Source organism: Mus caroli, unplaced genomic scaffold (assembly GCF_978045245.1).
Source record: "Mus caroli unplaced genomic scaffold, Mus_caroli_1 scaffold_6, whole genome shotgun sequence".
NCBI classification, from domain to species: domain Eukaryota; kingdom Metazoa; phylum Chordata; class Mammalia; order Rodentia; family Muridae; genus Mus; species Mus caroli.
Genome location: NW_028227261.1, coordinates 102,268,819 through 102,284,638, shown reverse-complemented (window position 1 = coordinate 102,284,638; position 15,820 = coordinate 102,268,819). Strand labels below are relative to the sequence as shown.

At 37.5% G+C, this 15,820-nt stretch overlaps 1 protein-coding gene across 1 annotated transcript in view; it reads left to right on the top strand.

Annotated features, from left to right (window-relative positions):
- Smc2 (structural maintenance of chromosomes 2) overlaps positions 1-15,820 on the top strand; it is a 54,939-nt gene that overhangs the window by 23,512 nt on the left and 15,607 nt on the right. The window contains exons 10-19 of the mRNA XM_021159844.3: positions 459-692; positions 1,608-1,767; positions 2,201-2,318; positions 3,384-3,522; positions 4,269-4,388; positions 6,020-6,224; positions 8,287-8,422; positions 10,149-10,273; positions 12,357-12,550; positions 13,340-13,483. Of these exons, the coding sequence (XP_021015503.1) occupies positions 459-692; positions 1,608-1,767; positions 2,201-2,318; positions 3,384-3,522; positions 4,269-4,388; positions 6,020-6,224; positions 8,287-8,422; positions 10,149-10,273; positions 12,357-12,550; positions 13,340-13,483 (1,575 nt within the window). The remainder of the gene's footprint in view (positions 1-458; positions 693-1,607; positions 1,768-2,200; positions 2,319-3,383; positions 3,523-4,268; positions 4,389-6,019; positions 6,225-8,286; positions 8,423-10,148; positions 10,274-12,356; positions 12,551-13,339; positions 13,484-15,820) is intronic.

Genomic DNA, 15,820 nt, shown 5'->3' with positions numbered 1-15,820 from the left:
TCAAAACAGGGGCAATGAACAAGGTCAGTCAAAGCCGTCTAAGGATTAGTCCTTTAGTTGTATTTTTATTTTCCAGCTACTTAATAATTTTTACCTGAGGGGCTAACAAAGTATGTAAACTTACCACATCCACTATGGAAGTCATAAATTTTTCCCACCAATGCTGAATTTTCCACATCAGTTAATGTAGGCCAGAAAGCCTAGAGTTGTTTGTGAGCCCACATCCATCACTGCAAGCTCATTAGAGCGATTTCCTCCCATTAGGGCTGTGCAACACTGACTCTGTAGTTGCCCGGCTTCTACTCTAGCCACTCACAAATAGTGAGAATTCAGTGTTTAAAGTTAGGATGGCTAAATTACTTCTTTTACTATGCCCCTCAAAATTATGAAATTTAATAATGAAGTAAGTTGAAAATTGTTTTCTCAAATACCTTTTCACTTTGACATTCTTCCGAAAGGATTCTAAAGCATTAGCAGCAAAGGAAAAAGAAGTTAAAAAGATAACAGATGGACTGCATGGCCTTCAAGAAGCAAGCAATAAAGATGCTGAAGCTTTGGCTGCTGCACAGCAGCACTTCAATGCTGTTTCTGCTGGCTTGTCTAGTAACGAAGATGGAGCAGAAGCAACTCTGGCTGGGCAGATGATAGCCTGTAAAAACGATATCAGCAAAGCTCAGACTGAGGCCAAGCAGGTAAGTGCACATGCTAAGCATGGTGTGGTAGCTGCTGCTGTATGCAAACCTCTGATCTCTACTATTAGCTCTTTATCCTATATTGGTAATGTTGATTGTCAAGAGCTGTGATGAAATAGGTCCTTTGCTCAGCCTAGAGCAGTGCTTATGACTGCATGTGTATATATGCTTTTTATGCTGTGAAATATGTACTTGGAAACACTTATTGTTTATTAATTAATCCTAATCACTTAAAAATATATTTTCAACTTCATTCAGAATTGACAGGCATAAAGTTTTTAAGAAATCAGTACTGTAAAAGTTTTAAATTATTGTTTTTAATCAACTTACTTTGAAGGATTTGGGAAAAACTAATTATTCACCATTGAGTTATAGGGCAGGGACACCCTGAGGATAAAAGTATGGCTTTAAGAAGCAGTATTCACTTATTCATAAGGGTAAAATTGTCACCTTTGGACATCAGATGTGTGGCATTGAATTTCTGTCAGTTTAGCTTTCCTTTTCTGTATTGTCTTGTTTTCTCATCACTCAATGAAACTTCTTTGCTGTGGAGAGACGAGATTCACAAAGGCAGGCAAATAAAGTTTAAAAAAGGCATGAGATGAAAAGGAAGACAATAAAAATAGTGAAATACCACAGTCTGGTATATGGTTAACTAGCTACTGGAGTAATTCTTTCAGAAAATTTCTCAACTTCATTAATATGTCATACTGTATGCTAAAGGCTAACTATATTAATACAGAATAAAGTATTAATTCATTTATATTAATATTTTTAAAAACACAGATAAATGAATACTTTTTAAATATCAATCTAGGATACTATGCAATTATATTTTCAATTTCAGTGTCTTAATTAAATCAGTTTGAATCTCAGTTTACTTAATACCACTCTTGTTACAACCATCCGTCACAGGCTCAGATGAAGCTGAAGCATGCCCAACAAGAACTGAAGAGTAAGCAAGCAGAGGTTAAGAAGATGGACAGTGGCTACAAGAAGGATCAGGAAGCTTTTGAAGCTGTGAAAAAAGCTAAAGAGAAACTTGAAACTGAAATGAAGAAGCTAAATTACGAAGGTTTGTCTTAAATGTCCTTAGGGTCAAATCTTTAGTAGGAGGCTTGTATGCATAGAAACAAAAAAGGAAATGAATAAGCATTAGTTTATCTAGTCATTAGAGAAGTATTATTCATAAATGCAATCTAAAATAATCCTGTAAAATTGATAATATTTAATCACTTGAATGCTTAAAATTGACATTTGTCTATTTTCATTCAGGAGGCCTTAATTCTTAGGTTGTTTCTTAGATTGAAAGTTATCTGACTTTGATGTTGGAAACATGCCCATTTGATGCTTGATAGGAATTTTAGGGTAAACAACCTTTTATTTAATACTAGCTAGAAGTTTACATTTTGCTGCTTGGAGTACTTCATAGAAGTGGACGCTCTACTCTTCCTAAGTGGTAATGCTTTTCAGACCTGGTTTCAAGCTACTTATGATTTACTCCTCAGAAAACAAAGAGGAAAAGCTTTTGGAAAAGCACAGGCAGCTGTCTCGTGACATCAATAACCTAAAAGGAAAACATGAAGCTCTCTTGGCCAAGTTTCCCAATCTTCAATTTGCATACAAGTAAGAGATTTAAACCTTACATGTTATAACAGTAAGAGCCACTGTACATTTTTATGTGAGCTGAAAGGCAATCTGAAAATTTTTCACAAAGAGATTTTTAAGTTGCGTTTTTTTCTTAAATATTAATTGATTAATTGAAGTATGTAAAATGTTGGGAAATGGAGGGGTTTTGTGAAAATAACAGATACTAGTATCACTAATTTTAAATCAAATGAGGTGATTGATTTAGTCTCAGTTCAAATTACCTTCAAAGTTATTCTGCCATTACATCTTCTGATTTGTTTTACTACATGGAATTCTTTTTTTTTTTTTTTTTTTTTTTTTTTTTTTTTTTTTTTTGGTTTTTCGAGACAGGGTTTTTCTGTATAGTCCTGGCTGTCCTGGAACTTACTCTGTAGACCAGGCTGGCTTCGAACTCAGAAATCTGCCTGCCTCTGCCTCCCAAATGCTGGGATTAAAGGTGTGCGCCACCACGCCCGGCTCTACATGGGGTTCTTAAGGCATTCATTTTTCACCTACTTTCAGTGTCAATATTGAACATTGAATCCTGAGTATCAGGCATGTGAGGGACGTACCCAGCTACTGAGCTACTGAGCTATTGCTACTGCTTTGTTAGGGCAGACATAACCAAACTTATGTGTTAAAGAGATTAGAACACCAAAGTTGTTTCCATTACATTGAAAATTTTTTTAGAAAGAGACTGGAGAAGTGGATCAGTGGTTAAGAGCACACACTGCTTGCTCTTTCCGAGGACCCAAGTTCAGTTTTTATCACCCACATCAGGTGGCTTACCCTTAAGTTCAACTCTTGGGGATCCAACACCCTCTTGTGGCCTCCACAAGAACTGCACTCATGTGCATTTACCGCCCCACAGGGACACCTCACCTGCATGCACATAATTAAAGATAAACAATAAGTCTGTGTTAATTTTATTGAAATATTTTAATTGCAATTCAGAAAATAGCTGACATTTTCTAACTATTATAATTCATTTGTTTGGAGTTCTTAACTAGGGTAGTATAATATTTACCTAACATTAACGTTTGGTTACCTCTCTAATTTTAGGGACCCAGAGAAGAACTGGAATCGAAATTCCGTGAAAGGACTTGTAGCTTCTCTGATAAATGTGAAAGATAATTCTACAGCCACAGCTCTGGAAGTGGTGGCTGGGGAACGACTCTACAATGTTGTAGTAGACACAGAGGTAAATGGATATTAATTAAAGAAAATTTAAAATTAATATTCTGCCTAAAAAATCATATAATGGTAGAAAAATTCTGTGCTTTTGTAGTCCTCTGAGCCACTTAAGCTTTTTAGTTAATTTTTTGACAGATTTAATTTTCATCTCTGCTGTCAAATTTATATTTATTTAAATTTGTAAACTAATCTCACAATTTTTTTATTACAGTAACATTGGATTTATTTACATTTCTTCAGATTTCACTGTTCTTGTTCATGTAAATTAACCTCATCACATACATTTTATGATGTATCTTTTAGTTTTCTGTGTGTTCTTCGCATGTACACACACCATGCAGAAAGCAGAAGGCATCCTACATATACATGGTATTTCCAGATACAGCTAGCTCCCTTTTCTGATTGCAGACTTGCGCCCCTTTCCTGCTTCTGTGTACTTGCTCTCTCCTCACCAATCTCACCTTCTAGTCTCTCTACATCAGCTTCTCCTTTTAAGATTCTATGCGTAAATGGCATTGTGCAATACTTTTTCTGACTTACATCACTTAGCAAAAAACCTTCCAAGTTCATTTATATGCCCACAAAAACATCTTCAGGAAGGCTGAATTATAATCTAGTTTGTATACTTTTAGAGTCTACAGTGGGAAACACACCACACATATATTTGGTGAACCCTAAACTTGTATGCGTTCTAGTTTAGTGTTTTTAATCACCATTAGTGTTTTTTCTTACAATTTCATATTTGTGTTTTAGGTTACTGCTAAGAAGCTACTAGAAAAGGGGGAGTTGAAGCGTCGATACACAATAATTCCTCTCAATAAGATTTCAGCCAGATGTATTGCTCCTGAAACTCTGAGGGTCGCTCAGAATCTTGTAAGTCTTATTTTGTCTTAATTACACATTTATCTCTTTCTTTTAACTCTAGCAAATAGTAATTTTAAGGGATATATTCATATAGAATTTTGGACAACTGAAACATGGCCCCTATTGTGCTGTATCTGCTAGTAAGAAAGTAGAAGTGTACAAGGAAATACATTTTTATTTTACCATACATTCTGATTGTTTTTAAAAGATTTGTTTTTATTATTATTACTTTTATTTAAGGCTGTGTATGAACATATGCGGTATGCGCATGTCCTTGGCTGCCCTGGAGCTGGGGTCACAAGCTGCCTGACGGGAAGAACAGCCGCTGTTCTCAACAAGCTTCTCTCCAGCACCCAGCTTGGGCGCTGAATACTGATCCAGAACATGAAGCTGGGCTGGAGAGAGATGGCTCAGCAGTTAAGACAACTGGCTGTTCTTCCAAAGGATCCAAGTTCCGTTCCCAGTACCCACATGGCAGCTCACAACTGTCTGTAATGCTAACTTCAGGGGGTTTAACACCCTCATACAGTCATGCATGCAGGAAAACACCAATTTACATAAGATCATTTTTAAAAAGAAGCCAAATATGTTTTTTCAATAAAATGATCTTGTTATTGAGCAGCTTTGTAAGGGTTTTGAGTTCAAAAGTTAGGTGAAACCCAGAAATAGCATTTGTAGTTAAGACACTAAGCAGATACCCAGTGTCTTCAGTATTATTGAGAAAATTTCAGTCAAAATAAATTCAAAATGCCCTTGTAGTTAAAAGTGGCTTCTGTTTGTTTTAGTTTGTGTCAGGAATGTTCACAAACTTAACTTGCCTGTGATTTAAGCCCTGGTTTAGTGAGTTGGAATCTCAAACACCAGCAAGAACACTTTGTCCTAGAGTTTATAGCCAGATCTGTTAATGCTGTGTCTGCTGGCTCAGGAGGCCTGAGCATGGTGCTGCCTTTGCTGTTTTGCTGCTGTCAGAACATGGGAAAGTTGGCCATTGTGAGTAAAGTTCATAAAGACGCTGTGATGGCAGTGGAAGACTAGGGCTTTGCCTGTCCTTTTTATCCTTTCATTGCGCTTATTTCCGGTTTTTAAAGTGGCTGCTGTAGTTCATTTGAATAAAAAAACATTGGCTGAAACATACTATTAATAATTGAAACCAAAATTCTGTAACTATGCTGATATAAAGATTACTGCACTTTAATTTATAGTTGTATTTATATAGCCGATTTAGATGTGTGAACTTGGTATCGGCTTCTTGAAAAAAACTTACAGTCCATAGTAGTTTGTGCTTTGGAGCCCCCACCCCCACCCCCGACCCCTCAACTACTGCCATTATAAGGTTTTTCTACATAGCCTTGGCTGTCTTGGAACTCATTCTGTAGACCAGGCTAGTCTTGAACTCAAACCTGCCTTTGCCTTCCAAGTGCTGGAATTAAAGGGGTGACCTACCACCACCCTAGTGCTTAGTATTTAAACTATTTTAGTTGGTAATAGGTCTTTCAGTGTTAAAACTATATTTTAAAGTAAAAAAAAAATTATTACTAGGTATATATATATATAAAATTTAGATATATTGTTGCAGTTCTTACTAGTTTATATTTCAAAGAAAGTAGTGTGTCCCGTGATAGATCTTTTTTTCCTTGTAGGTTGGTCCTGACAACGTTCATGTAGCTCTTTCCTTGGTTGACTATAAACCAGAACTTCAGAAAGGAATGGAATTTGTCTTTGGAACAACATTTGTTTGTAACAATATGGATAATGCCAAAAAAGTGGCCTTTGATAAAAGGATAATGACCAGAACTGTAACCCTTGGGGGTGATGTATTTGATCCTCATGGAACATTGAGTGGAGGTATGTTGTATATCTACCTGTGTTAATAATTCTCTGGTAAATTGTGTGTGCCTCTGAGTCAGTTTCTCTCTCTATTTCCAGTTGCTTTTTAAAGTACAGAAGAGTGTCAAAGCGCTCAAGTGGCTTATGATTAACTGTCATGGATCACCTCAGTAGCTCAGTCCTCTAAAGTGTATTCCTGTTTGCTCTTAGGCTAGTCCAGTCACTGGGGTAGGATCTTAGTTAGGGTTTTACTCCTGTGAACAGACATCATGACCAAGGCAACTCTTTTTTTTTTTTTTAATTGTGGTTTCATTGCTCTCATTTTTTTATAAGATATTTTCTTCATTTACATTTCAAATGCTATCCCCAAAGCTCCCTATACCCTTCTCCCTCCCTGCTCCCCAACCAACCCACTCCCACTTCCTGGCCCTGGCATTCCCTTGTACTGGGGCATATGATCTTTGCAATACTAAGGGCCTCTCCTACCATTCATGGCCGACTAGGCCATCCTCTGCTACATATGCAACTAGAGACACAGCTGGGGAGGGGGGGTACTGTTTAGTTCACATTGTTGTTCCTCCTATAGGGTTGCAGACCCCTTTAGTCTCCTTGGGTACTTTCTCTTGCTCCTTCATTAGGGGCCCTGTGTTCCATCCAATAGATGACTGTGAGCATCTACTTCTGTATTTGCCAGGCATTGGCATAGCCTCACAAGAGAGAGCTATGTCAGGGTCCTGTCAGCAAAATCTTTCTGGCATATGCAATAGTGTCTGGGTTTAGTGGTTGTATATGGGATGGATCCCCAGATGGAGCAATCTCTGGATGGTCTTTCCTTGTGTCTTAGCTCCAAATTTTGTCTCTGTAACTCCTTCCATGGGTATTTTGTTCCCCATTCTAAGAAGGAGCGAAGTATCCACATTTTGGTCTTCCTTCTTCTTGAGTTTCATGTGTTTTGCAGATTGTATCCAAGGCAACTCTTAAAAGGACAACATTTAATTGGGGCTGGCTTATAGGTTCAGAGGTTCAGTCCATTATCAAGACAAGAAGGTGGCAGCATCCAGACAGACAAGGTGCAGGAGGAGCTGAGAGTTTTATATCCACTTCTGACGGCTGCTAGGAGAATACTGGCTTCCTGGCAGCTAGGACTAGGGTCTTACCTACTCTAACAAGGTTACACTCATTCCAACAAGGCCTTAGCTCCCAATAGTGCTACTTCCTAGGCCAAACAAATCATCATGGATAGTGATGAGAATATGGGCTTCCTTAGGCATACTTTCTGCTCAGTTGCAGTTACAAAGGTTTTTTTTACTTTGTAAATTCTTAGTCTAACTACACATTTTCTCAAGAAATTGAATAACTCACTTTGCTATGTGCTGTTGCCCATGTTGAATCTTGAAGTGGTGCTTTAATGAATTGAAAACAATGATTATCCTGCAGTACTCTGGCCTAATAATATAATAACATTGAGTAATAGTATTCTGTACCAGAAAATATTGAAGATTGTTGTCTCGAGTATAGTATTTGTTTTTTTTTTTCCTTGCACTAGCTGCTTTTCAGAGTCCTAAAACAGATAGTGAACTGGTAATTGGATAACACATGTATAGTGAATTTCATAAAGCCCCATTCTATGAGCTAGTTGATTTCACTTATATTACATTTACTACAGGTCATTTGGCTCTGCTCCTGTTCTACTGTAACTCATTCTGAAGAATTCCTCTTTTCAGCATGTTTTCCTTAGAGCAAATGATAAACTGTATACTAATGTTCAAGGGTTAGGTTTCTTTCATTGGACAGAACAAACCATATGGCCAAGTTCAATGTCTGGAGTGAAAACTTAGCAAGATAGATCCAGTAGATAGAGCAGTGGTTATTTAATAAACTACCACATCTACCAAGAATTGTTTTTTTAGCAGCTGTGTATTTATTAAGGCTTGGATATTGGAATAGATTCCTTATTGTTATAAGTACAGTGTAGGATTTGCTGTTTGATCATTTCTAGTATAATTCTTTGAGAAAAGAATATTTAATAAGCATGTGGTAACTTTGTATCCAAAGCCTCTGTTAATTTGCTTCAATCCAGGTGCTAGGTCCCAGGCAGCTTCGATTTTAACCAAGTTTCAAGAAGTCAAAGATGTTCAAGATGAGCTGAGGACCAAGGAGAAAGAACTGCACGCTCTAGAAGAGGAGTTAGCAGGTCTTAAACATGTTGCCGAAAAGTAAGAGTCTCTGTTGGATTAAGCTATACACATTCTGCATGATAGAAAATTACTGGAAATTGACTCTCTGATTTTACTTTTAAGTTTATAATAAATTGAGTCTAATTTTTTACCCATTTTTCTTTTTTCCCTGATTTAAAAGAAGTTACCAGGGTCTAATTAAGTAAATACAAAAGAAATCCTCTTCTTGAAAAAATATGTGGTATTGGTGACGAGCTGGGTTTGGTGGGGCAAGCTTTGATATTCTGGCATGCTCTAGAGGACACGTGAGATCTTAGAATTTACTCAATGTGGTGTAGCCTTCAATAGTTGTCAGCCCTAAAATCTGGGAGGATGACCAGGAAAACCCTTGCCAAACACAAATACTGAGCAAACACCTACTATGCCTTAGAGTCAGCCAGGAGTCAGTGCTTGCCATGACACTTCTGCACTAAGTATTGCAAAGTTACAAACATTGCTTGAAATATAATTGTAATTTTTCCAGTCTCTCTGAAGATGGTAAGCAAAGACTTGTAAAAAAACACTTTGTTTAGAATTTACAATACTGAATAAATGTAAAATAAATCTAAAAGATAAAATGATTTGTGTAAGTCAATAACATTCAATTCCTGAAGTTTAAAATTACACTAAGATGTGAGGTCTGCTGTATGTATGGAAGAGATGTTCATATTCTGTTAGAGAGTGGCCATGCCAGTATGAAATTGTGTGAAAACACCCATTTCCCCCCACATCTTTATTTATGTTAATCAGTTGTGCAGCAGATTCATCAGAGTTTCTCCATCCTGTGGCAGCTTTATCAAGGTGCTGGCGAGTTCATAATGCTCTGGGCTTTGCATCTTTTATTTGTTTTAGGTGCAGGAAGTTAATTATTCTTCAGATTTGCTTATTGACTAGTTAGAGCACTGAGGTAAAAGAAACTGATTTTGAAAAATTAAAAAATATTTAAGGATCAGCAAAAGCCCTTCTTATATATTGTATCAGGCCTTTGATATAATTTTCTTTAAACTTTCTGTGTTTTACAAATATTTAATGACTTGGAAAAGAAAGTGCTGTTTTATTTACTGTCAAACAGTTTCAAGTAAGAACACTCAAGATAGTGTTTAGATTTGGGCCAATCCTTTCTCTTCAGAGCTTCTGAATTTCTAGTGTTGTGAATTTATATGAACTTGAAATTTCACTGCAACTGAGTTAGCTAAATACTTTGCAACGAGATGAGGAGCCAGAACGTGAGAAAAAGTATGCCATTGCTAAAGCTTATTACAGCTGCTTAAGGTGAATCCCATGACTTCCTACACTATAAGAAGTGAAACATTACTGTTACTCACATTTGAAAATAGGAATTAATAAATATGTAGCCAGGTTTAGACAATTTTTATATATTGTTTATGTATTTTTATGTATTTATATATTATGAATTGGTATTAACTTTATTTTTTAGTAATTAGTGGATAGATACAGGTATATTATTGCATTTACATAAACTTAATTTATTCAAAGATCACTTCTAGTATTTTGTAAAATTAAGGCTTATTTGAAAATAGTTGTTTGGTGTCCTGACCATTTACAGTTTACCTGAAGCGATAGCTTTCCATGGTAACCAATGTCATCGAATTCTGTTTGTGGTATGTGAGGTTATTTTGTTTGTATTGCTTTAGGTAAGAGCTTCATGTTTGAATGCATGTCACAGACACCAAGGATACTTATATTATAAACTTGTCTTTTCAAGGTATCGCCAACTGAAACAGCAGTGGGAGATGAAGACAGAGGAGGGAGACTTATTGCAAACTAAACTTCAGCAAAGCTCTTATCATAAGCAACAAGAAGAATTAGATGCCCTTAAAAAAACCATTGGTAAGATGAAACCCACTGTGCCTAATCTCTTTGTGCTGCTCTCATTTGTTTTAAACTCAGAAGATTTGATGCTCAGAGCACACATGGGTGTTTTTCTGTGGAATAAATTCAAGCATGGGACTTTTGGTTCTTTAGGTTGTGATCATCCTCATTTTTATTATGCATTGCTATTTTTTTGTTTTGTTTTGTTTTTTTGTTTTTCGAGACAGGGTTTCTCTGTGTAGCCCTGGCTGTCCTGGAACTTACTCTGTAGACCAGGCTGGCCTCGAACTCAGAAATCCGCCTGCCTCTGCCTCCTGAGTGCTGGGATTAAAGGCGTGCGCCACCATGCTCAGCCATATCACTAATTTTTTTTTTTTTTTAAAGATTTATTTATTTATTATATGTAAGTACACTGTAGCTGTCTTCAGACACTCCAGAAGAGGGCGCCAGATCTCATTGCGGATGGTTGTGAGCCACCATGTGGTTGCTGGGATTTGAACTCTGGACCTTCGGAAGAGCAGTCGGGTGCTCTTAACCACTGAGCCATCTCACCAGCCCCCCACTAATTTTTTTTAAACTAATATTCACTAACATCAGTATGGAAAAGCTCTCATTCCATGAAATCTTTGTCTAGACATTTTAGGATTCTCTAATCTTACAGTTGTGAGCAGATGACGTGAATATTTAGTATTTAATTTGCACTTTGTTCATTATTAACATTTGGGATACTTTTTGTATGTACTTTATCAGATCTTTGGGTTTCTATTTTAAGTTTCCTATTTGCCCATTTTTCCTGTAGGTGATTTGTTTTCTCCCATTGTTTACATACAAAATGTTCAATATAATGCATTTTGTAGCTACTTTTGTGCTGCTACTTTATTTGGCAACATGAACCTGGAGAGTGGATCCTAACATTGAGATGAACTAAAGTCTCATGCAATAACCAACTTTATTCAGAGCATCAGACAATTTATACTCTGAGGGTATTATTGAAGGCTAAGCAAAGTCATATGAACAAAAGTCACTTGAGTTTGGCTGTATATAGTTAGAAGGGCAAAGGCACATTAGTTCAAGCTGTATACTATCAGAAGAACAATTCTTACTTGGAAACATCATTCTGAGTAATAATGATAAGATGATGGGTAATCTGAAGTAAACTCTATTCCTATTGCTACACCTAGAAGGGTCATGAAAGCACATTCCAATAATAACCAATGTCGTGGAGAAACAGGGATTACAAGACTCTTGTCCTGTTTACTTGGAGGTTTCTCACAAGATCTTAGAAATTTGACACACAGCATCATTTATGTACTGTGTTCAGACATTTTCCTGTGCAAATTCCTGAAGTGTTCCATATTTTTTAAGATACTTTCTTCCCTCCTTTAATTATAATTTAATTGTATATAGCAGCTTGTTTTATTTTTGTCATTAATTATGATAAAAGTCTACATGTGAATTTCTCTACTAATGTTTCTATTCTGCACTGAACAGCGATAGAAAACAGTTCAGTGCTAGCTTCTGGAACTATGTTTGTACCATGATCCTAGCTCTGACAGATGTGATACATGACAGGAGTATATCCATTCTCCCTTGTTTACTTCAGTTTAAACTCATCCTGATCCTCTGTTGTCATGGAAGGCTATGTGGTTGGGCATAAATAGGCAGAACCAATGTAAGCTAGGGCTAACTAGAGTTATGGACAATAGTGTTAACACAGTGTTGATTTGAACTGTAAGGTAGAAGATGTATGTAATTCAGTAGTCCAGCATAGGCTTTGTTAATACAAGGTTGAGTTTTATCCATATCATTTTAAAAACAGAAACATGCCTCTGCCTCCCCCAAATACAGAAACATGCCTCTGCCTCCCCCAAATACAAACTAATCTTTCAGAAGAAATAACGTGAGAAGTCATTAGGTCATTCAAATACTACTTTTAATAGAATTTATGTTTCACTATGCCAGTTCCAAAACATAGCTAAAATGATTTAAAATATTCAAACTCTAGCTTTTAGTTTTTCAAAGCATTTCTTAAATTGATTTGATTTATAAGCTTTTGGCTGTGTTATTAAGTTAGTCATATTTAACTACCCTTGTGATTCAGAGGAAAGTGAGGAGACATTAAAAAGCACAAAAGAAATCCAAAAGAAAGCTGAAGAAAAGTATGAAGCATTGGAGAATAAAATGAAAAATGCAGAAGCTGAAAGAGAGAAAGAACTGAAGGATGCTCAGAAAAAGCTAGATTGTGCCAAAACAAAGGCAGATGCATCTAGCAAGAAAATGAAAGAAAAACAACAGGTAAGATCTTAATCAGCAATCTTTTAAAATCAGTGTAGAATAGAAGGTGATGATATGTCAGGGGCTAGCCACTCATCAGTGTTGATTCCAAAATTAAACAAGTTATATAAATTGTAAATTATGAATCTTACAAGCAAGACACTGTTCTGTAAATGCTGCAATTGAGTCAAGCAAAGCAGGAGCAGATCATGATGTGTGTGTGCCTTTGATCAGAGGGCTAACAGATTGATGTTCCTAGTTATCATGAACTTGTGGATATGAACTGTGAGATACTGAAGTTAAGCATGCCATATTAACCAGGTCTCATAAAATTGCAGACAGATCTTTAATACTTTTGCATGGTGACACGGCTGGTATTTGAATGTATTTATGTCTCCAAAGACTGCACTCTAAATTTTACAAACTCTCCACCCAGCTTAAAAGCCTTTCATTAAATACCTTCACAAAAATTTTCCAGTGAACTAAAAATCTATAGTAGAAAACAAAATCAAGATACAAAGGCTTTTGCACACTAAAAAATTTTGTCACTAAAGCTCACTACTTCATATGTTAACATAGAATTTTTAATGTTTCTATACTATAATTACAGATAAATGCAATAATTATGCAGTTTTCTAAACTCAAAATTTATATGATTTATATGTTTTCTTTTTCTTCTGAGGTAACAGCTTGGTTTGATGGTAGTTTAATACTAAACAGTCATACTTAAATGAGAATAATGTTAATTTTTATCTCTGTATGAAGCTAAATTACTTGCCAGCAGTTAACCTTAAATGTGTGTTTCTGTAGGAGGTTGAAGCTATCACTCTGGAGCTGGAGGAGCTCAAAAGAGAGCATGCATCTAATGAGCAGCAGCTTGATGCCGTGAATGAAGCCATCAAAGCCTATGAAGGTCACATTGAAAAAATGGCAGCTGAGGTCGCTAAAAATAAGGTAAGATTTGTTACCAAATTGGAGAAATTTAAAAACCTTGGTAGAAAGGTTTCTATTTGGGTTTACGAAGCATGCTGAAGCAGATTGTCCTTTGTCCTTTGGGGTTGGAGATTTAAATAGGAGTCAGTTATTAACTTCACAGATGACAGCATGTTGTGCGTGTGCGTGGATGGGTGGCTCTGAGAGTCCAAGCCCCAGGGCTATAGTTCCACACACCGCATGAGATGGTGATAGCTCCCGGGAGAGGTTGGGTCCCTTCTTTGATTTCAGAGAAAGAGGGAGGATGTCCTTTGTCAAATGGTTGCTGAGTATTTCACAGAAATGTCTTTCAGGTGGGCATGGGTCTTAGGCTGGCCAAAACTGGGGGCTGGGAGTAGGGAGGGAGCTTGTAGTGGGAGGAAGAAAGGCAGGCAGCGTGTTACTGACTTAGAGGGTGTGGGGGAAGCTGAGTTATCAGAGTGAGGGATGTGTCAGGTCACACTCTTTCTCTTAGTCTCTGAAGAAAGTGCGAATTAGATCCTTTTCCAGATGGTGGTCACTGGGGAGCCTGTTGCAGTTTCAGATTCAGAAGCTCTTGGTGCGGTGCTGCCATATTCTTTCTGCACAGCAGCTTTGATGCTATGGGTGGGCCTGGTCCCTAGCCCAAAATTTAATGTTCATCTACTTATGAAATGTTGAATTGACATGATTGATTTAGTGCTTTAAGTCTTTTCATTTATGATCAGAGCATGAGGTGAAGTGGGGATTCTAGAAAGTTATAAAATCGCAGCAGATTTTCATTCTGAGTCTACTCAAATATATCCATGAAGTAAAATGAACAGAGTTTAAAGAAAAAAAAAATAACTGTTTGGGTGAAAGGATTGATCACTAGAGGTAAAGCGAATTCTAAGGAGCATAAGGACAACAGAAAAAAGTAGGTATTACCCCCAGGGCTGAGGGGACTGATCCACAGATACAGCCCTGGAGCCCCACTTTACTCACAAGGCTGAGAACCAGAGATCTAACTGCAGAGCTGTGACTAATTTGGCAATGATTTGGGTTTGCTAGAAAGAAAACTGTCTACAGAAAGGTTGTGTATGTGGCTACTGAGAAACAAATTTCTGTGAGCACTGATCTTTAGGTGATATCCAGCCTGGAACCATGTAAAGCCCTGTGCTAGGACATGCCTGGTACTGTCCCATGTACTTGGGGCAGCTCTGCCTTCCTACAGTGTCTCTGCAGTGATGTAACACTGTAAAGCAGCAATAGTGTTGCAGCTTATAGGGGAGAAATGGACAGTTCACAGAAGCAGCACTGTAAAGGCTAAGATTCACAGACTCTTTTCTTTTCAGACTTGCTTTAATCATTTTAAGTAGTCTTGTAGTATTTCTACTCCTGCAGTATATCTCTAGTATAACCTTCATTTTTCAAGTATTTGGATTTTTAGCTGTGATGCTGTTCTTTAGTGGCATGAGTTTTGTGTTAGTTAAATACACATAGTATTTACAGAGATCTTCCATCCACATAGGAACTTTATAGTAAAGAGCATTTTACCTTTGCCTTGTACTTCTCGTATCCTGTTATCTTTTACCGTGAGAATGATTGCTTTTTGTAATTTTTGTTTTATTTTTCATTTTATATCCCAATTACAGCCCCCTCCTCTTCTCAGTCCTACCCTTACAAATCACTGTCCCCAATGCTCCCTCCCCTTCTCTTCAGAGAAGGGGATCCTGCTTGTACCATCCCACCCTGAAACTTCTAATCCCAGCAGGACTAGACACATCCTCTCCCGCTGAGGCTCAAGCACGCAGTTCAGGTAGGGGATCCGATGGCAGGGAACAGAGACTGAGACAGACCCTGCTCTACTTGTTAGGGGACCGATATGAAGACCAAGTAGCATATGTAAGGGGTCTAGGTCCAGCTCCTACATGCTCCCTGATTAGTGGTCCAGGCTCTCTTAAGTCCCCATGGTCCTAGTTTAATTGACTCTGTAAGTCTTCCCGTTCATTTGTATCCCTAGTTCTTCCACAAGATTCCCCAAGTTCCTCCTGATATTTGGTGGTGGGTATCTGCATCTGCCTCCATCTGCTGCTGGATGAAGACTCTCAGGACACAGTTCCTGACTGCAAACATAGCAGAATATTATTAATAGTGTCGGGCTGACTCTCTCATGTGGGCTGGATCTTGTGTTGGGGCAGTCAGTGGTTAGCTGTTTCCATAGCCTCTGCTCTGTCTTTATCCCTGCACATCTTATAGACAAGACAAATTTGGGTTGAAGGTTTTGTGGGTGGGTTGATGTCGTCCCCCCTCCTCTGGAAGTCCTGCCTGCCTACAAGAGATGGCCACTTCAGTCTTTAT